We start from the raw sequence: 25420 nt of genomic DNA on the forward strand, positions 1-25420 counted from the left end.
GTATGGTAGGTTGAAGCATCCGCCAAACTTGATGCAATAAATGCCTTCAACGATGTAAAACCCCCACCCATGCTCTGGGGCGGGGACGGGTCTTGGCTGCCCAACTTTGTCCACGCCCTTTTTTTGGTGGATCTAATAATATTGTTCAATGTGGCACTATGCTTTGATAAACAGAGGCGAGGCGAGTAGCCGGGGCTGGAGTGGGAAGACCAGACTAGACCAGGACAGACCAGAGACCAAACCACACAAGAGACCAGAGGAGAACACCACCAAATGTTGAAGATGATGAGCACCACACCCCTTCAAAATGTGAAATGTGTGTGTGTGTGTGTGTGTCTCGTAAGGAGCATTGTAATGTAAAAAGAGGCGCCTACTAACGTATGAAGCACTTTGCTTCACAGTTCACACACTCTACTTCCTAGTCTTTCTTTCTCTGTCTCTCTGTTTCCTCTCCCTCGAGCTTGGCTATGGCGATGGCTTGATCGCCTTGGCTATGGCGATCCCCATTGTACCTTCCCCTTCCTCCCTCTTCTCGATCCTCCTCTCATCATCCTCATCCCCCTCCCTCCTCACCTCTCCTCGCCTCATTTCTTCCCCATTTCACCTCGCCTCTCCCATCTCCCTCGCTCGTTGCTGATCCGCCGGTAATTTCCCACTTTCAGCTCTCTTTACTCTCCCTCGAGCTTGAAGATCTTGTTCCGGGACACGTTTTAGGCTTGCGCATCACTATACCGTGCACCGCATCGGCGTCGTTCTTTGCAGCACCTGTTTCTTTCTTGGCGCTCGCCTTTGTATCTTGCATTGCCTTTACTTCGTCAGTTCTAGTCGACGTAGGCGTTTGATCCCCCCGTTTTAACACAAGACGATACGATAACTAGGTGTGATCTGGTTGTATAATCGATCCAGTTGCAAGCAATGATATGTGCCACAGTGAGCTAATCACGCCAGCAGAGGTTGAACGATCTCCAGAGCCTGTGCTCAGTAGTACACGATTTGCAGGAGTTTGAGAGATGCTATGTTGCTTGAATGTTGATGTGTGGTCGCGACTGCGCGTCAGTCCCCTTAGCTTGATCTTTGGCCCAAAAGCTAGTGCATCGATCCTTGAAAAGGACTTTAACATATGGTGAGCATTTTACTTCCAAGGGCTCATTGAAGTCCCCAGTCTGGCTTTACTCTATAAGTTCAAGCCCTAACAGTTCTACATAGTTAGCAAAAATTCACTCAACAGAAGCTTTGGTGCTGTGTATGCACCAATTCTAAGGCGGCTTAGCTTCTATCATTTTTAAGCTGATGAGCTCAAGCTGAGCCCTGACTGCAAGGCTACTTTCTCGTTGATCGCCGTTTGGCATAGGGCTCAGTACGATTTGAAGTTCACAGCAAATGCGTGTAACAATATTTGACCATTATTTAGAAGTACAGAAATAGCCTGTTGCTTAATGGGAATTGCATAGAACTACAAGGCACTTTGGTATCAAGGTTTTAAAATAAAAAACAGTAGAGGGCACTTTTGTAGCTTTAACTTGCAATGAACGACTACTTGAATTTCTGTGGCAGATTTAATTACGGGCAAGGCAGGTAAAGGCGAGCAATGCAGACTTCAGTATCTCCAAAAACAGAACCTCCAACTCCTCGTTCTGCCTTGGGTTTACGATTAAGGTACTGTTTTGCCTTTCAAGTACGTAAGGATAAGAATAGGATGATTGCACATTTGAAGTGTTCTTTATTCCTGTATTTTGTGGATTTTGCTAGTGATCGGTATTGCAAACTTTTACAAACGTTTTTTTCCTTTCAGGCGACAGCTCTTCTTTACTGAAGAACTTTGAGCCCCGGCCATAGACTAAAACGGGCCATATATATATATATATAGATAGAGAGAGAGAGAGAGAGAGAGAGAGAGAGAGAGGTTGTTCACTTACATTCTAATATTTCTGACTAGTATTTTAATTTCTGTTCAGGGATTGGAATGTAACCCAAGGTATGGACGATCCTGATGGAATATTTGCAAATGTTGCTCAAAGCATTGAGCAATTGCGCACAAATGTCTCAAATTCCAGTGAAAAGGAGCTCATCTCCAGGCAGCTTTTTGAGCTTGCAGAAGCCAGGAAGGAAGCTAGGATTGCCATTGGGACCCACTCTCAAGCTATACCTCTGTTGGTAGCCTTAGTGAGATCAGGAACACTGACAGCAAAAATGAACGCTGCAGCTATCTTAGGGGCACTCTGCCAGGAGGAGGAGTTGAGAGTCAAAGTGCTCCTTGGGGGATGCATTCCCCCTTTGCTTGCTCTTTTGAAAACAGGCTCCGCAGATGCTCAGGTTGCGGCAGCTCAGACGATCTATGCAGTGTCACAAGGAGGGGTAACAGACCATTTTGGTTCTAAAATCTTTGCAACGGAGGGTGTTGTTCCTAAACTGTGGGAACAGCTGCAACCAAAACAAAAGCTAGATTGGTCTGTTGAGGGTCTTATAACAGGAGCACTACAGAATCTGTGCCTCAACACTGAAGGCTTCTGGTCAGCAACTCTAGAAGCAGGGGGTATTGAGATTCTTGTCAGATTGTTACATCACGGAAGCTCAGTTGCACAGGCAAACGCATCTTCTCTCCTTGCAAGTCTCATGATGGCTTCTCAATCAAGCAGTAAACAGGTTTTAAGTGCTGGAGCTGTAGAACCACTGCTCAAACTTATAGGCTCTGGAAATGACATATCAGTTCGTGCAGAGGCAGCTGGTGCACTTAGGGCCCTCTCTTTGACTTTCAAGGAAGCCAGACGATCACTGTCAGAAGCTGGTGCTATATCTATCTTGATTAGTGCTATTGTGGCACCTTCAAAAGAGTTTATGCAGGGGAGGTTTGCCCAAGCATTGCAAGAGAATGCCATGAGTGCTTTAGCAAACATTTTCAATGGAATGTCTGCAGTGATTCTAAGCATTGCAGAAACTATAGAGTCTAGCCGGCCAGATGCTCAGATGGCTGATATAATTGGTGCACTCGCATATGCACTTATGGTGTTTGATGACGGCACAAATTCTGCTGATGTGGTCGATGCAGAAATGATCGAGCGTGTTCTTGTGAAACAGCTTAAATCCCGTGTTCCACAGTTGGTTCAGGAGCGTGCCATTGAAGCTCTTGCTAGTCTTTATGGCAATGCTGTTCTGCCAAAAGGTTTGAATCATGCAGAAGGGAAAAAAATGCTGGTTGGGTTGGTTACTATGGCCAATGCAGATGTTCAAGAGGATCTAATGAGGTCCCTCAGAAATCTGTGCAGTGGAGATGTGAATCTTTGGCAATCTCTTCGAGGGCGTGAGGGTGTCCAGCTTCTGATATCCTTATTGGGATTGTCGTCTGAGCAACAACAAGAATATGCTGTGGCTCTGCTTTCCATCCTTACTGAAGAAGTTGAGGGTAGCAAATGGGCAATTACAGCTGCTGGTGGTATACCTCCATTGGTGCAATTGCTTGAAACAGGCTCTGCAAAAGCAAAAGAGGATGCTGCCCTTATACTGGGTAATCTCTGTACTCACAGTGAAGACATTCGAGCCTGCGTTGAAACTGCAGATGCTGTTCCAGCTCTTTTATGGCTTTTAAAGAATGCTGGCTTGAAAGGACAGGAAATTGCAGCAAAGGCTCTAACACAGTTAGTGCAGGACTCAGATGCCAGCACACTTAGCCAATTAGCTGCTCTACTCTTGGGCGACCTGCCACAGTCCAAGGTTCATGTGTTGAATGTCCTGGGTTGTCTTCTTTGTGTTGCATCTCACGATGATATATTGAAAGAGGGAGCCGCTGCTAACGACGCACTACAGGTCGTTTTACGACTGCTTAATTCAGCAAATGAGGAGACTCAAGAACATGCTGCCTCAGTTCTTGCCAAGGTATTTGATGTGAGGAAGGACCTTCGGGAGAGTCCACTGATTGTGGATGGGCTTGAGCTGCTTATCGGATTACTGAGTGTAAATACTGAGCGGATTGCCATTCAAGCTGCCAGAGCCCTTGCTGCTCTTTTCCTGTCCATTGAGAAGAATCCCGAGGTCGCTCATCTTGCAAAGGGTTCTGTGCTGCCATTGATAACATTGGCAAAATCATCTGACATAGTAGTTGCAGAGATGGCAGCAACAGCTTTGTCAAATCTCTTAATGGATGCAGAGATATCTGAAGAGGTTCCTGCTGAGGATATGATTATGCCTTTAACGAGAGTTCTACGCGAAGGCACAAATGAAGGAAAGGAGTATGCTGCAGGTGCGTTGGCACGGCTCATGAGGTTTCGTCCTGTTGACGATGTTCTTTGTGAGAGCATCCAGAACTGTGGCACTGTTATTGCACTTGTGGCTCTCCTGGCAGCCACAAACCTTGAAGAATGTGCGATATCAGAGGCTCTGGAAGCCCTTGCATCTTTGGCCAGGGCAAGGTGTGCTGGAACATGTAGCAGGCCTCCTTGGTCAGTCCTAGCCGAAGTGCCTTACAGTTTAGGCCCTCTTGTGACTTGTGTAGCTGTTGGAAGGCCGTCCATGCAAGAGAAGGCAATAGAAGTCCTTGCTAGGCTCTGTCGGGATCAGCCAGTTGTATTAGGTGATTTGATAGCAGGTACATCTAGATGTATTGCTGCCCTTGCAAGTCACGTCATCAACTCTTCAAGGATTGAAGTGAAAGTTGGAGGGACGGCGCTCTTAATTTGTGCGTTCAAGGAACACAGACAGAGAGCTATGGAAGGGCTAAATGAATCGGGATCTTTCTTTCTGCTTATCCAGTCTCTCACTGACATGCTTGGTGTTAAGGAATTAGATAATCAGTCAGAAAGGTGCTATATTGATGTACAAGAAGGAACCGATATGAAGAGAGGGGAAAAAAATACGGAGAGGATGTATGGTCAAGCAGATGAGTTTAAAGCTCATTTAGAACATGATCCTGCTGCAATGCTGGGAGGCACAGCTGCTTTATGGTTGCTATCTATAATAGCTTCTCATGACGATGAAAGTAAAGTTGCAATAATGGAGGCAGGTGCCATTGAGCTTCTGACTGAGAAACTTGCGAATGTGGTTTCCAACTCAGCTCAGGTGAGTGTTATAACTTATAAGCTGATCTGTTTTTCTGATGTGTGTTCCAATTCTAAACGAAAAAGATCAAAATTATAGAAAAAGAACTGCTGTTGATAGTTTGATTGGAGTGCGATATAAATTTGAAACTAGGAGTCTCTATAGTAGATAGAAAAAGGATTGGCCTAGTGAAGATTAAGTTTTTTTGGGCTTTATAGAACTTTGAATTCATAAGGTTTATATTGATAATATGGTTCTTAAAGCTACCTTTGATTAACTATGGTATAAAATTGAGTAGATCTTGCACTATCAAGCTTCTGTTTTTGAAATTTGGGTACCTGGCATGTTAAGACTGCAAAAAAGTATTAGATGCAAGTGCAGAGCATAGAAGCCTTTGTTCTAGGTGTTGGGGTGTGCGAGAACGCACAACACAATTTTTTTGTGAAAAACACTATTTTATTATAAAAATAATATATATTCATAGCTGCCCCAGAACAGAGCAGCTACTAGTAGAAAACTAGAAACAGTGATAATATACTTCCAGCTGGGCCAAAGGAAGGTCTCCAAGAAAGTTGGCATCTTGGAGAGACTGATGCAAAGAAGAACAAAAGAACGTATAAACATCCACCGAGGGAGTACCTGCACAACCGAATGTTACGGGCATGATATATCAACCATAGAGCCTAAGAGCGGCACAGTAAAAGGATTGAGCATAATCTGGTGTGACTCGGATGCGAACATGTAGGGCAAGCTGAGGAAATAATATTCCTGGCAGCCAACAAAGAAAGCACAGGTAATGCATCCACCAATGCCATAAGAACACCCTCTGATTGAGAGGAAGTTTACTGTTTCATATGCGATGAGACAAGTCATCCACCAAGCAAGAGACTTGTCAAGACGCCAGAGACGATTACCATGCTCCTAAATCCGCAGCTGTGGAACCAATATACGGTAAGCCTGTATGGTTGAAAGATCTGCAAGGGAGAATGGGGAGTAATTGTCACATGCACCCTTGTACAAGGTTGCATTGTGACACTGGATTCATCATCAAGTGCATTATGTACAGCAGTAGTTCCTAAAACAGGCTACTTTTGTCGTATGCCGTTGTCGCATTGTGAACTCTAGTTCAGGGACAAGTCAGGCACACGCTACTAGGTAATCTGCCAGCCTTAAGGATCAATTCTTGCACTCTAATACCCATTGGAAAACTGTGTAGGTTAGCTAGAATTGGCCTAGATTAGTTCGTTGTCAGTTTGGTCAAATGGACAGCATTAGAGCTCCCATTTAAGGGCCAACCAAGCAGCCTTTTATTGGCCAGCTGGGTCGCCCAAGGTCGGCCAATAGGGTTGACCAAATCGGGTCGGGAGTCCCTACCCGCCAGGTCAATCAGCTGACCTGCCTGGCGGGCCAGGTCAGCCAGACCAGCCCCTATATAAAGGGCACTCAGCCCCCCATACTGCCATTCAGTTTCTGATCGTTGCTTCAATCTTCTCCAGCTTGCTCCCTCAGTTCAGCCTCCAGCTGCACAGTTCCAGCCTCCAGTCCTGGGCCATTTCCGCCATCAGTTCAGGACAGGATACCATGCAGCAAAGGTGTGACTTGGACAGCAGCAGTGCAGGGCAGTGCCAAGGCTGTTTCAGCAGTTCCTTTCAGTAGTATGTACCTCAGCATTCCATCTCTCAGTTCGCTTCAGCTCTCTCATTCTTAGCCCATTCACATCTCAATTCACCTCTCTCACTCACGCAGACACCCTGCATTCCTGTGGACAGCAGTAGAATTGTTATCAACTCACAGGGTGGTCTACATCGACGGAGCTGCTTCTCAGGTTCTTGGGTTGTCTAGTGTTTCACAGGGTCTCTTCAACGTTGCATACTTTGCTCTCTTGAAGAGTGCTCTCAGGTGAATTTCAGTTCTCCAGGGTTAAAGCAAGTTCTCCTATGTATTGTGGGAGGGGGCCCTCAGTGGGTACATGTACCCAATCAGTTGTCGACTCGTTTATCCCTCTCTCTACTTACCCCTCTGTGGTTTACATTGAAGACATACACGCTAAAGGTTTAAAGAAGGTCTTGCTATGATTACATGATCATTAACCGTTAGATATCAGTGGGGTGTGTGATCAAGCTTGACTACCGCACGTGCATGGTTGTGCTAAGGTAAGGAAAAACCACAGCCAAGCCACATGGAAGGGAGAAGATTATAAGAGTTCAGCTATGAGTCGGACTTCCAAGCAGACAGACAGCCAGAAAAGTATGCTTCTGTAAAGCACTTGGGAAATGATGGAGATGCTTATGGAACAGAACAAACGCCTCTAGGCCTAGCTCGAAGAAATTTTTTGGGAGTGGGCAGAAAGTAAAAGACAGCTAGAAGAAATTAGAAGACAGAAGGAAGAAGAAACGCCTCAAGAATCTGAAGGAGGCTCAGATTCTAAAAAACTGCTGTCGTTGATGCGAGAGGAACGCGAGAAAGAGGAAGCCCTTTGATGGACAATAGCTGCAACAGAACACAAGGAAACCCCCTCTAGATCTGCTAGGTAATGATGTCCAAACAAAATACATACTGGTAAGATATTGCCACTGAAGTCAGCGGGAACAACTCCTCGTGGCTCTAGGTCCTACTTGAAAGCGTGCATCGATATAAGACTCCATCATTGCACCTGTCTGGCAGGTAGCGCTGCCACAAACAAGCAAGCAATCCTCAATCTAGATTTAGAAAGCCTGCTGGCAGCACATCTTGCTGCGTTCTACGAGAAGGTTGGAACAAGCGACGTGGCAGCTGTAGAACCGTCCTTTGGGTCACTGGTCCCCTCACTGATCCTTTTAGGACACTGCCGCCAGTAATGACCTTCGTGGCCACATTGGCTACATGTACATGAGGCCTTGAGTGCTTCCCGCTCCTCAGCTGTCAACTTCTTCCGTCTCAGCTGCCAAAGCCTCAGGCTGACTCTCATAGGTACAATCTACAAATCACTTCTCCTGGTCAAGCACCATTGAGACTAAATCCTCCCAGATTAACATATTCATCCTTACACTGGTTATCAAGGACGAATAGAATGCAGCATACTGAGAAGATAGCTGGGACAGCAGTGTTATGGCCATATCCTTGGAAGATATTTGCTTCCTTGCCTGGAGGATCTCTTGCTGAAGTTCCTGCAACTTCTTGATGTGCTCGCGCATGAATGATCTCATCTGGACTTCCAGGGAGACCCTCTTCATGGGAGAGGTTGCTCCCAGATACTCTTGGCCATCATCATATGCTTCATGTGATTAATCACTTGAGGAGTACAGTTAAGAAATATGAACGACCTTACCCTCGCATTGACACAGCCCCACAGTTGTGAGAAGGTCTTGACCTCCCGCTAGACACCGTCATTGAAACCATTCAATGGACTGTCGATCGGGAAGGTGGGCAAAACTGGAATTGCTGCCTTGCTCTCTGCCGTCTCAGCCAAGGTAGACGTGTCAGAGTGAAGAGGAAATTGAACTGGAAGAGAGAGTGGATGGGAAAGAAGGTAGAGAAGGGGAGTGACAGAAGAAAGAAAGGAGAGGCCTGAAGAAGACTATGAAGAGGCTTGGCGCCTATTTACCTTCACGTCTTCGCTGTCCTGACCCTCGAGAACTCCTCCTTTTGAATCTTAAAGCACCCTTCAAAGTCATGCCTTCGTTGACACCCATACAGTCTACAGCTCTGCACACTCCTCCTCACAAATGCTTCTGAACAGCAGCCCTAAAAGCTCCTCTTGAGTTTGCTGGCTCAACACTCCCTCTACTCCTCGGGTCTCTAGCCAACCGTGGCTCTGACACCATGTGAGAAGTGCAGTGCGTCTGGACAGAAATGGAGAGAGAGAGAGGGAGAGAGAGAGAGAGAGAGAGAGAGAGAGCAAACCCCACACAAACAACACTGAGAAGGAGAGGAGAAAACATGAGATTGCAAGGGATCTCAGGACAAAAACCAAAGAATTGCGGGGAAAACCCCGCCATAGATAGGTACAAGTGCTCCAAATTGAGATGCAAACATTTGCGGGAGGGGGCCTGTAGGCCATCTTCTGGTGGTTCTAGTGATGCCCTATATGCCATGGTATGTGCCTTGTAGGCATAAGTGTAGGCACTTATAGTGTTAGTGCCTTCTAGGCCACATAGGACACTTAGTCCTATGTGACACCTAGGACACTTAGTCCTAGGTCTAGGTACAAGTACTTTGTACTTGTGTTTCTTCATCTTATCTAAGATTTGACGTGACTACTCTGAATCGACTCGTCTTGTACCTGCACTCTCTCTCTCTTCGTTTCGTACCTTCAGTGGTATCAGAGCAGGTATTGCTCTAGTCTTCCAGCTCTCCTCAGCCCCCAAGTCCTCCATTGTTCATTTGGAGTTTTCTGCCCTGCTGGTCGACACATTTCCAGCCTGTTCGAGGCTTTCAGCTGCAGTCCAAGATTCAGGCGTCCAGCTTCCACAACCTCTTACAAAGGTGTATTCCCTTCCGTACATTCAGTGGTATCCTGTATTGCCTACAGGATCTGCGCCGTACAGTCCGTACGTGAGCAAAGGTGCATCGCTGTACCTACATCGCCGTATGTGTATCGTACACTGTGCGGGTACTTCATCTGTACATCGTGCTCTTCCGTACGTGTATCGTACACTGTGTGCGTACTTCATCTGTACATCGCGTTATTTTGTACGTGTATCGTACACCGCGCCGTACTCCATCCGTACATCGTGCTATTTTGTACACCGTACCGTATGCAGGGTCGTACCTATAGTGATACCACCGACAGATCAGCCGTACAGCCACCGTACACCGTACGGCCATCGTACTTATGTATAGCCACCGTTTGAAATTTGGGGCTTTTGCTGATCTGCAGGACATTGGAAAATTTGGCGTTTTCAGTTCTTTACACCTCCTTTGATTGCATATTGGATTTTTGGGATTTGTTTTGCAATTTCTTGTTTAGATTGCAGTACATTGGGTCAGATTGCAGGACATTAAGTTACATTTGCAGGACATTGAGTCAGATTTGCATACATTGGGTCACATTTGCAAAAATTTCAGCAAAATTTGGGGCTTTTCTACATTTGCCCTCTTTTTGGCGTATTTGCCCTCAATAAATTTGGGGCTTTTGCCAAATTTGCTGTTTTTGCAGTGAACATTGCCTGTCACAGTCACATTTGGGTCAGATCTGCCTTTGATTTGGGTCAGAAATTTGCAGATATTTGCTGTCATTTTTGGGACAGCCAGCTTTTTTGCAGTGATAGCCTTGAGGCTTTTGGGTTTTCAGGTCTTTTACAGGGTATCAAAGTTGCTATGGCTGGGAACAATCAAGATTTATTTGGAGTTCTTCGTGAAGATGATAAGTTGGATGGCACCAACTATCCGATGTGGTCTTATCTCATGAAACATATTCTTGTTGCAAAGCATTTGTGGAATATGGTTTCTGGGGCTGATTTGAGGCCAGCCAATGCTTCAGTGGTTGTTTCTACTGTTGGTTCTTCTGCAGGGGGTACTCCTCCTGATGCCTCTTCCTCTAGCACTCCTGTTGCTGCTCTTTCAACTCAAGAACAGTCAAGATGGGATGCAAGAGATGCAAATGCACATTCATGCATTGCTTTATCATGCAAGAGAATCATTATTCCACACATCCGGTCTTGCAGGACAGCAAAGGATGCTTGGGATAAATTGGCTTCTCTCGATCAGATACACAATGAAGCTCGTGTTGCATATTTGAGAAGGCAATTACAGGAAGTGAATATGAATGAAGGTGAGTCAATGGATGCATATTTGACAAAGGTCAAGGACCTCACGGAACAGCTTGCCAACATTGATGAGGTGGTGCCAAATTCACAGCTTGTCAGTACCACATTGAATGGACTGCCAGATACATATCAAGGGTTTGCTACAACCCTTAGATTAGTGGCCATGGGTAATCCAGACCACTATTCTTTTGATCAGCTAGTTACTTTGCTTTTGCAGGAAGAGCAAAGTAGAGCTAACAGACAAGCCATTATTCCTGATCATGCATTTGCTTCACAGCAAACAGGAAGAGGCAAGGCTTCCAACCCTATGGTCAATCCAAAATCTGTGCACAGCAGCTGCAATTCCTCTACGCATAGCAGCTGCAATTCCTCCCATGCATCTAAAAATACAGCAGATAAGGGAAAGAAAAAAAGATGCAACTATGCTGGACATGACATTTCAGAATGCAGGAAGTGCATTGCTTCGGAGAAAAGGAAAGCAGGATTGACAGTTAATGCCTCACATGCCATTGAATCCCATGAGCCAGCAGATGCTTCACATGCACATGCTCTTTAGGATGATTGGGCATGGGCTGTCCATTGCTCATTTGATCCCTCCAAAGCTGATGCACTCTTTACTGCTAATGATGCTCAGTCCTGGTACTTTGATAGTGGTGCTTCCAAGCATGTCACATCTTGCAGTCAATTGTTTCATTCTCTAGCTGATGCACCTCGAGGGGGGACTGTTACATGTGCTAATAATGCTTCATATGCTGTAAAAGGAGTTGGAGATGTGCAGCTCACATCCATTTCCAGCCATCTTGTCACTCTGACAAATGTTCTTTTTGTGCCTGTCATTGAAGTCAACTTGATTTCAATTTCAGCAATTGCTACTTCAGGTTTCAGAGTAATCTTTGATGGCTACAAATGCCTAGTATATGATCTTCGTGATGACAATGCCATAGTTCTCACTGGCACTTTGCAGAAAGGGCTCTATCACCTTGATTATCATTCAGCTGCACTTTCTATTGAAGCATTGGCTATTTCAGATTCATAGCTTGCTGAAACTCATCTTTGGCATGAGAGAATGGGCCATCTCAATTATAGAGCTCTTGCAAAGCTACATTCACAGCAGATGGCAAATGATGTACCTCAGACTCACATAGTTTCCAAACATGTGTGTGAGGGTTGTCTTTTGGGTAAGATGCATCGATTTCCTTTAAAGAATTGTCCAAAACTCTCAAAAGGAAATTGCAGCTAGTACACAGTGATGTCTGTGGCCCAATGAGGACAAATGCCATTGGAGGATACAAGTATTTCATGACTCTCATTGATGATTTCACAAGGTATTGCTGGGTATATTCTTTAAAGGCCAAATCTGAAGTTTTCTTATGCTTTCAGAGATGGCTGAATATGGTTGAAAATGAATCAGGATGCAAGCTTGTCACCCTCAACACAGAGAGGGGGGGTGAGTATATGTCAAAGGAGTTTGATGCATTTCTATCCTCACGGGGCATTATTCATTCATGCACTACTCCTTACACTCCTCAGCAGAATCCCGTTTTTGAAAGGAAAAACAGTTCCACAATGGAGATGGCCAGATGCATGCTTAAGGCCAAGTCTTTGCCCAACAAATTTTTGCTTGATGCAGTAATGTGTGCCAACTATGTGCTGAATAGATCACCTACACGGGTATTAAAGACTATCACACCTTATGAAGCATGGAAAGGCAGGAAGCCTTCAATTTCACACATGAAAGTTTTTGGGTCTCTTGCATATGTTCATGTACCATCTCAGCTGAGACATAAGCTTGATGACAAGGCAATGAAATGCATATTCATTGGTCACAGCCAGGAGAGCAGAGGGTATCGGTTATATCAACCAAATACTGGGAAGATTATTGTCAGTAGAGATGTGATCTTTGCTGAACATTCAGCTTCTCCTCTTGTGGACTGCAAGGCAAAGCTAGATATTGACATGTTTGATGCCTTTGAATCTTGGTTACCTCTGCCATCATTAGAAGAGGATTTTGAGCAGCAACATGAGAGTCCTGCAGGCCCTCCACTAAGCAATAATCAGCCACAACCTCATGCTGATTTGCAGGTTACTCTTCCGGCACAAAATGATCCCATTACTCATAATGCAGTCATTGAAGAAAGAGCTGTCAATAGACAGCAAAGGCAAGTTCCCAGATGGCTTCTTGATACATCGAGGGACAGCAAACAAGATCAGCCTTTTGCTGCCCGTACAAGATGAGGGAATAGACAGCATGGTCACTTTCTTGAGTTTGCACTCCTTGCTACAGCTTGCAATGAAGAGCCTCTGTGCCATGTAGATGCTTTTGACAGCAAAGAGTGGATGGATGCAATGAGAGCTGAGTTACAATCTATTGCCAAAAATGACACATGGGAATTAGTAGATCTCCCTCTCGGCAAGCATGCCATTGGAATGCGGTGGGTCTACAAATTAAAAAGGAAATCTGATGGCAGCATAGATCGATACAAAGCCCGTCTTGTTGCAAAAGGGTATGCCCAACAACAAGGCATCGACTTTGAGGAGACATTTGCTCCCACATCCAGGATTACTACCATTAGATGTGTCACTGCCATTGCAGCCCATCATCATTGGCAAGTGCACCAGCTTGACATCAAAACTGCTTTTCTTCATGGGGATCTGTAGGAAGAAGTCTATGTCACACAACCTCCTGGCTTTGAGGTCGTTAATTCTGAAAATAAGGTATGCCGGCTTAGAAAAGCCCTTTATGGTTTGAAGCAGGCACCCAGGGCATGGTATGCCAAAATTCATGCACACTTACTATCCCTTGGTTTTTAGAATAGTTCCACATAACCCACTCTTTATGTCCGTGGGTGTGGATCTGATTTTTTAGTGCTGATTTTATATGTGGATGATATGCTCATCATGGGCCCAGATACTCAGCAAATTGCAGCTTTCAAGGCTGATTTGCAGCAGATTTTTGACATGTCAGACATGGGACGACTCCATTATTATTTGGGCATTCAGTTTGCTCATGTTGAGGGGGGTATCATGATGTCTCAGTCTAAGTATATTGGATAGCTCCTTGATTGTTTTCAGTTTGAGGATTGCAAGCCAATCTCTACTCCGGTGGACCCTGGCTTCAAATTCTCAGCTCATGATGGGAGCCCACCATGTGATATCACTCTTTATCAGTAGGCTATTGGATGTCTTATTTATTTATGTCACACCAGACCTGACTTGCAGTATGGAGTATCTCAGCTCAGTAGATTCATGCACATGCCTAGTTCACAGCATTGGTAGGCAGTGAAGAGAGTCTTTAGATATCTCAGAGGCACTCAGGATTTGGCCCTCTTGTATGGTGATCAGGGTTTACTTACTATGCATGCTTACACGGATAGTGACTGGGCAGGATGTTCCGACACCAGAGTGTCACATACTGGCAATTGTTTTTTGCTTGGCAATTCATATATTTCTTGGCTCAGCAAGAAGCAACCGACAGTTGCCATGTCTAGTTGTGAGGCTGAGTACAGGGCAGCTTTCACCGCTATAGTAGAGTGTGTTTGGCTTCGACAGTTACTTACAGATCTTGGTATTTGCCAGACATCCTCCAATATTGTCTACACTGACAGCCGGGGTGCTTGGCCATTGCACGTAACCCAGTGTTTCATGTGCGTACCAAGCATATTGAAGTTCACTATCATTATGTTCGGGAGCGGTTGTCAGCAGGAGACATAGAGTTGTCCTATCTTCCCACAGAGGACAACATCGCATATATGTTTACAAAGGCACTTCCTCGTCCCAAGTTCGAAGTCTTCCGACAGGCTTTACACTTGGTTCCCTTTGTTACATGATCTGACATTCCTTGTACATTCATAGGTGGCTATATCCTTTTGGATGAACATGTGCCACCATGACCAGAAACTACCAGGTATTCTGAGACGTTTCCAGAGTACTTCAGCCCATCCCATGGAGGGGGGTTTGTAGGCCATCTACTGGTGATTCTAGTGATGCCCTATATGCCATGGTATGTGCCTTGTAGGCATAAGTGTAGGCACTTATAGTGTTAGTGCCTTCTAGGCCACATAGGAGACTTAGTCCTATGTGACACCTAGGACAATTAGTCCTAGGTCTAGGTACTAGTACTTTGTACTTGTGTTTCTTCATCTTATCTAAGATTTGACGTGACTACTCTGAATTGACTCGTCTTGTACTTGCACTCTCTCACTCTCTTCGTTTCGTACCTTCAGGGCCTATATATGGGCAGCCCCCCCGCCCCCCCCCACCATATGCTGGTCGGTGGGCCGACCCCCTACCTGCCCATGGGGGCTGCCACACAAAGCCCTTTAAGGGGCTGCTCTCCTGCCATGCAGGCTACCTCAGCACACCTATAAGGGGCTGCTCCCTGCCCTCCACAGGCCGACCACCAGGCCCAGGTGACTGACCAGAAGGTCGGCCCACTTTGCCTACAAATAGGCTCCCCGGGGGGGCCTGTACAGCTGCAAATATGCTGCCCTAAGGGTGGCCAAATAGGCCCACCACAATGACCTGCCGTGACTCCAATGGAGCTGCGATGCGGCACAAGATCTGCTCCTGGCCAGCCCATAGCCTGTGTACATGCCACCATAGAGTGTGTCATTGCGGGCTGCAAGGTGGCAAGCCATCAGACCTGCCCTACAACACATGCCCTCACTCATCCTATGGTAAGCTCTCATGGGGCAGTCACACCCACAAGCAAGGAGGCCCTCACTCTCTACCGGATCCATGTGACATCAGGAGATGCCGACCTCTTAACAGTTTCAGCAGGTCCTTTCAGCAATACGTACCTTGGCATTCCATTTACTCAGCTCTCTCAGTTCACCTCGCAGCTATTTGAGCTTCAGCTCTCTCAATTTCAGTCCATTCACATCTCAGTTCATGTCTCTCACTCATGCATTCCCGTGGACAGCTCTAGCCTCATCCTTGACCTCGCAGAGTGGTGCACATTGAGAGTGTGGACGGCTTGAGGTCTCAATCATTGGTTGAAGCTTCGTCTCAGGTCCTTGGGTCTAGTGTTTCACAGGTCTCTTCAGGGTTGCATATTTTACTCTCTTGAAGAGTGTTCTCTCTCTCTGTAGTTCTCTCTTCCCCCTTACCCCTTTGTGGTTTACATTGAAGACATACTTGCTAAACGTTTAAAGAAGGTCTTGCTGTGATTACATGATCATTAACTGTTGCATATTACAGTATCCCGGAATCCCTGATCAAACTTCCAATCCGACGAAGGAAGAGTAGAAAACAGACGGGGAACAGGCCGAAAGGTTGCAGTATAGTGGTAAGGACCTGTCAAATAGGCCTGTGATGCAAACCCAAATAATATAGTCTCCTGGCCTGAGGGGGAGATGAGTGTGCAGGGTTTCCTAGGATTTGGAGGACAACCTGATCAAACTATATGAGCTAGAAGATGAGTGTGCAGCCCTGGTCATCCACAACATCTTCAATTGTAGGAATACCCAAATGATGTGGGAAATATGCCTTGTGAGGCTGAACCAAAGGTTGATCAAACACACGGCATCCAATGGATGCTCTGTAGATGGAGGGTTTCCTAGGATTTGGAGGACAACCTGATCAAACTAGATGAGCTAGAAGCTGCTGCCAATCATGGATCAAATGGGCAGAGAAGGGACTCCCGGGAATGCGACCATATAAATGCTAAGAATAGCATATAATCCAATCTCCAAAGGCCTTTGCACGCAGAGAACCGATTATAGAAGAAAGCATGCATGTCCAGGGAAGAAGTTGCCAAAAAAGATGAGCAACAGTGTTGCCTTGCGGGCAAAAGTGTGCACACACAAAACGTGTACATATACATACATATAATACATATAATACATATACATATACATATATACATATACATATACATATACATACACACACACACTTTTTTTTTTGGTGAGAAGAAATATTTTATTGCTATGAAATAATTACATTTATAGTTACTCCAAAAGCGGAGTAACTACTATTCAAATGAAAATCTACTATTCAAATGAAAATCTCAGTATAAGCCATATATACATCATGATCAATCAAATGAGTCTGAAAGCAATCATAAAACGATTGCCGCAGAGATCGTTTGAAAAAAACGAAAGATGGAAAGGTAGGATCACCAAAGACTACTATGATTTCTGTCCATCCATAGAGTCCAAAGAGCCCAGTAGCACACCCAAACAAAAAATAAATCAAAACCCTGTCTAGCGGGATGAAAATCAAATAACCTGGAGAACCTACCAAAAGTAACAGTAGGAAATCTCGCTCGAAGTCCCTGACGAATGAGAGCGAGGAAATCACAAGTATGTGGACAGTGCTAGAAAATGTGAAGCAGTATATGTGTCTGTGGTGTGTGCATGCACTCATGTGCATGTCTGTGCACATGTGTATCTATAGCCAAAAACAATGACACTCTTGGACACGAACACTCTTTTACTCTAGCTGCTTGGGTTTTAAATTTTTAGCATATTTCATTCTTGAGTCAAGTCCTTGATATAGTCGGCCTAAATTTTTTTGAGCAACATGTGGTTTTCTCTCAAGAGATTAAAAGATCGAGTCTGATTTGCGATCATTTTTACAAAACAGTTTGCAACCAAACGTACTTTTTGGCTAACAGATTTTACTAAACGAGTACCTTTACATTTGCTAATGAACTTTTCTCAAATTAGTTCAAGTATTTACTTGTCCTGTATTGAGTTTATCGGTTCCGTTAAGTCCTTCAATCTGTTCACAATTTGGCTTGTTTATTTACTTACAAAGGAAAAAGTTTTTTTCCTTTTTTAAATCTTATGTCAGTATTTACTAAGATGAAATGTTGAACTGCTCTCCATTAACAGGCAGATTTGGAAGATAATGGGACTATTTGGGTGAGCATGTTATTGCTTGCTATCCTCTTCCAACATCGGGATGTTACTCGGTCACCTGGAACAATGCGTGCAATACCATCTCTCGCCATTCTTCTAAGATCTGAGGAAGCCATTGATCGATATTTTGCGGCACAAGCTCTTGCTAGCCTTGTATGCAATGGAAGCCGTGGGACACTTCTTGCTGTTGCAAATTCTGGGGTAGCAGGAGGCCTGATACCTCTGCTGGGAAGTTTGGAGTCAGATATTGCAAACTTCGTTGCTTTGTCAGAAGAGTTCTCCCTTGTTCCTAACCCTGATCAGGTGGCCCTTGAACGACTTTTTAGAGTGGATGACATTAGGGTCGGTGCAACTGCCCGCAAAGCCATACCTGGTCTTGTTGAGTTGTTAAAGCCCATCCCAGATCGGCCAGGGGCACCTTCTTTGGCTCTGGGTTTACTAACGCAGCTTGCTAAAGGCAGTAATACAAACAAATTGGCAATGGCAGAGGCTGGGGCACTGGATGCTCTTACAAAATATCTCTCATTGGGTCCTCAAGATGCGATTGAAGAGGCAACAGCTGATCTACTCAGGATTTTGTTCAGTAGTGCTGATCTCAGACGACATGATTCTGCAATTGGAGCCGTAAATCAGCTTGTTGCAGTGCTGCGCCTGGGAACTAGGGGTTCTCGGTACAGTGCAGCAAGGGCATTGCAGGGCCTTTTTACTGCTGAGAATATCAGGGTTGGAGAAGCAGGGAAACAAGCTATTCCGCCACTTGTAGAGATGCTGATTTCAGGGTCTGAAAAGGAGCAACGGGCTGCAATTGGGGCACTCATTAGACTATCTGCAGAAAATCCTCCGAAGGCACTGGCTATTGCAGATGCTGGAGCCAATGCAGTAGAGGGTCTTTGTCAAGTATTGTCATCTGACAGCTCAATGGAGTTAAAGGAAGATGCTGCAGAGCTTTGTCGTGTTCTTTTTAGTAATTCCAGGGTTCGCACTACTCCAGCTGCATCAAGCTGCATTCAACCTCTAGTTGCACTTTTAATTTCAGATTCTAGTACGGCACAACATGCTGGCGCATGTGCTTTAGACAACTTACTGGATGATGAACAACAGGCTGAACTTGTTGCAGCTCAAGGTGCTGTAGTTCCTCTTGTTGGGCTGGTTGTTGGTGAGAATTACCCATTGCATGAGGCTGCAGTAAGTGCACTTACGAAGCTGGGGAAGGATCGCCCTCTCTGCAAGTTAGATATGGTGAAAGCAGGAATTATAGAGAGTATAATTGAAATTCTTTTGGCTGCACCAGATGGTTTGTGTTCCTTGATGGCAGAACTTCTTCGAATACTAACTAATAACAGCAGCATTGCAAAGGGTTCAGCAGCAGCAAAAGTTGTTGAGCCTCTTTTTACTGTTTTATGGCGTCCAGGACTGAGCACAGCTGGACAACATAGTGCCATGCAGGTGCTTGTTAATATTCTTGAAAAGCCTCAGCGCCTGGCAAGCCAGAATTTGACTCCAATTCAGGCTATAGAGCCACTCGTCCCATTACTTGATTCTCCGTCTCAAACTGTACAACAGCTTGCTGCCGAATTGCTGTCACATCTTCTTGTACAAGAACAATTTCAACGAGATATTACAACCCAGCAGGCCATTGCTCCTCTTGTGAGAATCACCGGATTAGGGGTGCAAAGTTTGCAGCAGAAAGCAATCAAGGCTCTGGAAAGGGCTTCCAACAGTTGGCCCAATGCTGTAGCAGATGCAGGTGGCATTATTGAGCTCTCAAAGGTCATTGTCCAAGTTGATCCTCAACCCCCCCATGCTCTGTGGGAGTCTGCTGCTTATGTGCTTTCAAACATCTTGCGATTTAGCTCACAATATTACCTGCAAGTGCCTCTTCCTGTGCTTGTTAGGTTGTTGAAGTCAACCTCTGAAGCTACTGTGGTGATATCTCTCAATGCCTTGCTGGTTTTAGAGAGGGATGATGCATCAAGTGCAGAGGAAATGGCTCAGGCTGGTGCTGTAGAAGCACTTCTTGAACTCTTGAGATGCCATCAATGTGAGGAAGCATCAGCACGGCTTCTTGAAGCCCTGTTCAATAATGTAAAGGTTAGAGACATGAAGGGAGCAAAGTTTGCCATCGCTCCCCTTTCACAATATCTATTAGATCCCCAGACAAGGACTCAGCCAGCTCGACTTTTGGCGGCCCTTGCTTTGGGTGACCTGTTTCAACATGATGGCCTAGCTCGCACTACAGATGCAGTTTCTGCTTGCCGTGCATTAGTCAGTCTCCTGGAGGATCAACCCTCAGAAGAAATGAAAATGATAGCAGTATGTGCACTACAGAATCTAGTAATGCATAGCAAGTCTAATAAACGTGCAGTTGCAGAGGCTGGTGGTGTCCATGTGGTCCAGGAGCTGCTAAATTCAAGCAATACTGAAACTGCTGGACAGGCAGCAGCTCTGATCAAATTACTATTCTCAAACCACACTATCCAAGAGTATGCTACCAGTGAGATTATCAGAGCATTGACAGGTAAGATATCTTGTGCAGTTCATGGAAGGCCCCCCCTTTCTGTTTTTGGGGGAATACTCTGTGTCAGGTTGGTGGGACACATTTAAATGTGAAATGTTTACTGTAATAACAATACCCAGAGTGACCTGCCTTAGCATGTTGCTGGTCCTTAAGGAAATGCTTGTAGCATCTGATTTTGTCCACACAATTTACTGAAATAAATCGTGATTTGTTGCATCCAAGGAACATGTTCCTGCGGTATTGTCAGAGGTTGTAAAGTGTCGTCGTTTTGTTTCAATGAGATTTATATTTTTGTTTTATGTAATTTTACAAGACAACCTGTGATAGGCTGTAATTAATCCTTTTGTGCTGATAGCTCTTCCTTTCCATATTTGACCCTAGTCATCAGCTAATATTTCTTATCTGTTCAATTCGATGTGCTGTATGATATGCAAGCACGATTGTGTCCTACTGTAGGGCCGTTGTTTACTGGCATTTGGGGTTTTCATGTGAGAATCTAGCTAGTTGACATGCAGAAGTCACAAAAGAAGGCTAGAAGCATAGAAATCTCTTGTATGCATCCTAAAAAATGTTCTTCAAGTCCATAATGTATGTGCGTGTGTGTGTGTGTGTGTGAGAGAGAGAGAGAGAGAGAGAGAGAGAGAGAGAGAGAGAGAGCAAATAAGGTGTATCTTATGCTTGTGCTCTTCCAAATCTACACAGCCTCTCTGGAACGAGAGTTTTGGGCCACTGGAACAGTCAATGAGGATATGTTGAAAGCCATTGACATACTTTTTTACAACTTTCCAAGGCTTCGTGGCACAGAAGCAGCTACATTGTGTATACCCCAGTTGGTGGGCGCTTTGAAAGCTGGCACTGAACTTGCTCAAGAAGCAGCATTGGATGCATTGTTGCTATTAAGACAAGCGTGGTCATCCACTGGCAGTGCGGCAGAGGTGGGCAAGACACAGGCCATGGCAATGGTTGATGCTATTCCTGTGCTGCAGTTGCTGATGAGGTCAGGTCCAGAGCACTTTCAGGAAAAGGCAGATGTTTTGTTGGAGTGTCTACCAGGAAGTTTGGTTGTCACTATCAAGCGTGGTCACAATCTGAAGCAATCAATGGGGAGTACCAATGCTTTTTGCAAATTGACCTTGGGCAATGGCACTCCAAGACAGACAAAGGTTTACATTTGCTCTATCCCCTCTCCCTTCCCCCATCTTGGTATTTTTTTTGGAATTGTCAATTAAAGTGGTTTAGAGAGAGCTCTATGTCAAACTTCGACAGTCTTAGAACATGCCTTCAGTGTCATGAGACAGCTTCAGAGAAATTGCAATTTCTACAGGTAAATGATCCGCCTTTTTGTTGATCTAGTTGTTTAAGTCAATGAGAACCACACATGATGACAGACGTTGGTGATCATAGAAATACATGAACATGGGAAAGAATTCCAAGCATCAATAAGCTGCATAGTAACTTTCTTTCTCGAACACATTTTGTGCAAGACACAGGAAATAAATAATTCAGGATGATCACATTCGTGAAAGATGCTACTCATCAAACAAGAACTGCAGGAACCATGTTTTGTGGGTTAAGGGAGCTTCCCCTCAATTTAAAACATCGATAGAAGAACCATCTGCGTCTTCGAAGTACTGTACCTTGTCTTCCACTATATCATCATTGCCCCTTAAGGTCATAAGGTTTACAGTTTCAAGCATGGTCCTGCAGCATATCCCACCTCTTTTATATGATAGGGCATGCCAGCTTCCTAACATTTCTTTAGCGGTGTTGATTTGTGCTGACAAACTGTGTTTTTAACTGTCTTGAACTGTACAAAGTACCCATGTCTTTACAAGAGGTTTTTGAGCTTTATGCACTGATGCTAGACACTGCCTTGCTAGCAATCATTTGAGCTTTATGCACTGATGACAGACACTGCCTTGCTAGCAATCATTTGAGATTTAAGCTGGTTTTCCTGCAGGTTGTACCCAACAGCAGCACACCAGAGTGGAACCAGAGCTTTGCATGGGCGTTTGACACACCTCCAAAGGGCCAGAAGCTTCGTATATCATGCAAAAGTAAAAATGCGTTTGGAAAGGTAACAGAAAAGGTCCCGTCACATTCGCTGTTTCTGTGATGTTCTTCTCCAATTATGATTGGCATGTCTGGATTGATGGGTCCATCCTTCCTCCTCTTTAGTCTTCGTGATGTGGCCCGTTGTTTGACAAGTGCTATCATCACTCCAACGGTCTCGTCTCTCCCTATGTCGAAGAGAGGATATGACTGCAGCCCTCATGTGAGTGTCCACTCAAGGTTGGATCTGGCGTGCTGTGTCCTCTAGCTCTCTCGTGCATCTGATCCCCTGCTGTCCCTGGCTCGGGCCACTGGAGAGAAAGTCCATGATCGTGCTCTGATTGGGTTTGGCCAATCCCTAATGTTCTCTCCTCTATGCTCATATGAGCTGATCTCTGTGTCTCTGGACCTTAAGAAGGAAAATAGCCACCCGATGCTGATATGGATGTACCAGGAACTCTCTGAGTGGGCCGAAACCCGTACCGAAAAGATAGTGGTGCCGTCCATGGATCTCATAGTATACAGGGCATCTGAAAGCATACTGATCCTCTTATCTCGGACTCCTGCATATCACATAAAGTGCAGATCTGTCTCTTGCATGGGATTTGCTATCCTCGTCCTGTCCTCCCCTTGTTGCCACCTCCATTTACTTATAACTAACATAAAATGAGAAACTGCACAGCCAAGGATAGTCTATTGAGAATGGAGTGAGTGAGTGAGAGTTAGAGACTCTTTATAGGAGCTTTTCTGGGTAAGGGAGGATCTACAGATGGCTGTCAACTGTGTGTTCCTACCTGTGATAAAACTTGCTGGGCTGCATGCCATGCTCATGAGCTCACTGCGGTGTGCCAAGATTCTTTTAAGTGGGATCTCACTATTTTTATCTGTTATTGAAAGAGGCACTGTTGATAATTATCTTGTATTTGACCCTGATATGTTGATATGTTTGGTGTCGGAAGAGGGTATGGTATGATCCTCCATTCCTCCCATTGGTACTTTCTGATTGGTAAACTCTGCATATTGCGCCTTCAGACCTTCTCTTGTTGTTTTTTCAGCTACTTATTTACATTTCAAGATAATGAGAGCCAGGCCTTGTTTTGAAAAGGGAATGTGGTCGTTGAGGTCCTTCTGTCCCTTATCTCTCCTTTCTAATGCCAGCATCTCTTTGGATTCATGAGAGATATTGCCCCCGAGTTTTTGGGTTATAAATTATCCAATAGCAAGGCCTTTATCAGAGAGATGATGCATCTTTCCTCCAGGGGTCCATCATTTGTACGTTGCCTTGTACTAGCCCGTCCTTATTACCTCCAATGGCTTATGAGGGAGCCTATCCTTGTCCATTTTGGCAAGATTACCATTTGTTGGCATAAAACTTCCCGGCAAGATTACCATTTGTTGGCATAAAACTTCCTGCTCTGCTAATAAAAATGGATAGGGGGTATGAATTTTTACCCAAAGCGCTTCGATTCTGAAATCTCTCATGCACGAGATCCACTCTCTTCCAATATTCCCTGGCAAGGTGCTGGGCACCTGTCGAGACTCGAGAACTACTGTTTCCATCAGGTTATCATCTCTTGTGTGCTTTCCTGTATTCATTATGAAGGCTAAAAGATGCTATCCCTCCTAGAACTTTTTTTCTATGCATGTATCCATTTATTCTTGTCTGTGAGTTCTGTCGTGTTCCAAAGAGTAGTTTTGGTCTTGGTGATGCACACTTGCATGCTAATAAACAGCCAAATCTAGCTAACTGCATTTAAGTTTTACTCTAACTAGAGAGAAAGAGTGCGACTGACACTGACTGATTGACAGCATTCAATTTTGGGTTTTTTCAGGGTTCCTTGGGAAAAGTGACCATTCAAATAGATCGTGTTGTGATGCTTGGAAAAGTCAGTGGACAATATACACTTGTTCCAGACACAAACAGGGATGGGACTTCCCGAACTCTTGAGATTGAGTTCCAATGGTCAAATGGCTAATCCAGGATATCGGTATCTTGGCGAGCTGTATTATTCTGGAGAGCTGTAAGATATGATATGCCTTTGGTTGTGCGTCAATTTCCATTATGAGTCAGAAGTAGTCTCATGCTTTAGTTTTGGAGCTTTGATCACATTCTAATATCTGTGGCAACTAGTGTTGTACATTGCATTTCCAAGTAGAAAGTTCATGGACTCTTACGATTTCCAGATGTTTCACATGGAATCTTGATTCCTCTTATCTGGTGGGTTCTATAACATCATTTTCCTTGCTAGTCATCAATTGTACTTCCATTCTTTTTCTTATTTGACCAATGTTTTAGTTTTCAAAATATGCTTACCCATGATGTTATTAAGGGCAGCACTCATTAGCAAATGTAGAAGCTGTCAAAGATGATTCTTGCGTTGCGGGATTCTCTCTCTCGATGAAAACCAGATACCATCTTTCCCCAGGTTTTCCTGTGCACGTCTGAAAGCTATAACCAATACTGTTTCTGCGTCGACTGTCTTCTGTCTTGAAATAAAAAACCAGACAGAGCTCCTTCATTGTCATATAATGGAGATGGATGTCCTCGCAAAACTTTGCTCGATCAAATAATGCACTGTAATGCTGTTTGCCAAAATGCCAAATAGTTTGTACACAGACTGGTGGTCATTACAGCTCTAAAAATTTAAAAGAACATCGTTACAGGTTGGCTCATTTTAGTCGACAATATGTGGTGAAAGGCAGGGAACCAAGGCTCACATGTTCTTCTTGCCCTACAGTGTGGCAAACATGGTGATTCAACTGTATGTGCGAGGTTCACACATGATACTTCCTATCACCACCTTCATCACAGACACTGTGAATTTGATCGTCTCGAAGCATCCCTTTGGAATAGGATGCCATAATTGGTTGGCTCGACGAATGAAGCTGTCACTTCTAGGAAACTGGCCAGCCGGGTATGAGTCGACATGCTCCTTGCTGAGCTTTAAAGGGGCGTTTTAGAATATTCAGGCAAGTAATTGACCGTCCATAAAATTAAATGTTTTAACGCCCCCATTAAAAATTGAGCGATACCAATGAGCCGTTGATCAGCTTAATCAAATAAGCTATCACTTGGTCCATGCCCACCTGCCACGTTCTTTGGAAAGCCAGTTTTCCAAGGAATGGAAACTTTCTCATTGCTAGTCTGCTAATAAATCGTGGGAGGAACCACAAATTTATATAATCAAAGCATATTGTACGGCATGTTG

The 25420-nt window shown here is 44.7% G+C and overlaps 1 protein-coding gene across 1 annotated transcript; it reads left to right on the plus strand.

Moving 5' to 3' along the window:
• The first annotated feature begins 346 nt into the window (after window positions 1-346).
• On the plus strand, window positions 347-24516 carry LOC147895129 (protein CELLULOSE SYNTHASE INTERACTIVE 1-like). Its single transcript, XM_087383682.1, has 7 exons — window positions 347-644; window positions 1555-1656; window positions 1956-5049; window positions 17615-20159; window positions 20862-21322; window positions 22120-22236; window positions 24044-24516. Exons 2-7 carry the CDS (start codon window positions 1589-1591, stop codon window positions 24185-24187), a joined length of 6429 nt encoding a protein of 2142 aa, XP_087239808.1. The 5' UTR covers window positions 347-644; window positions 1555-1588; the 3' UTR covers window positions 24188-24516.
• Window positions 24517-25420: the final 904 nt, after the last annotated feature.

This window comes from Dipteris shenzhenensis, chromosome 13, assembly GCF_047967505.1.
Source record: "Dipteris shenzhenensis isolate YYH24624 ecotype China chromosome 13, Dip_SZ_1.0, whole genome shotgun sequence".
Lineage (NCBI taxonomy): Eukaryota > Viridiplantae > Streptophyta > Polypodiopsida > Gleicheniales > Dipteridaceae > Dipteris > Dipteris shenzhenensis.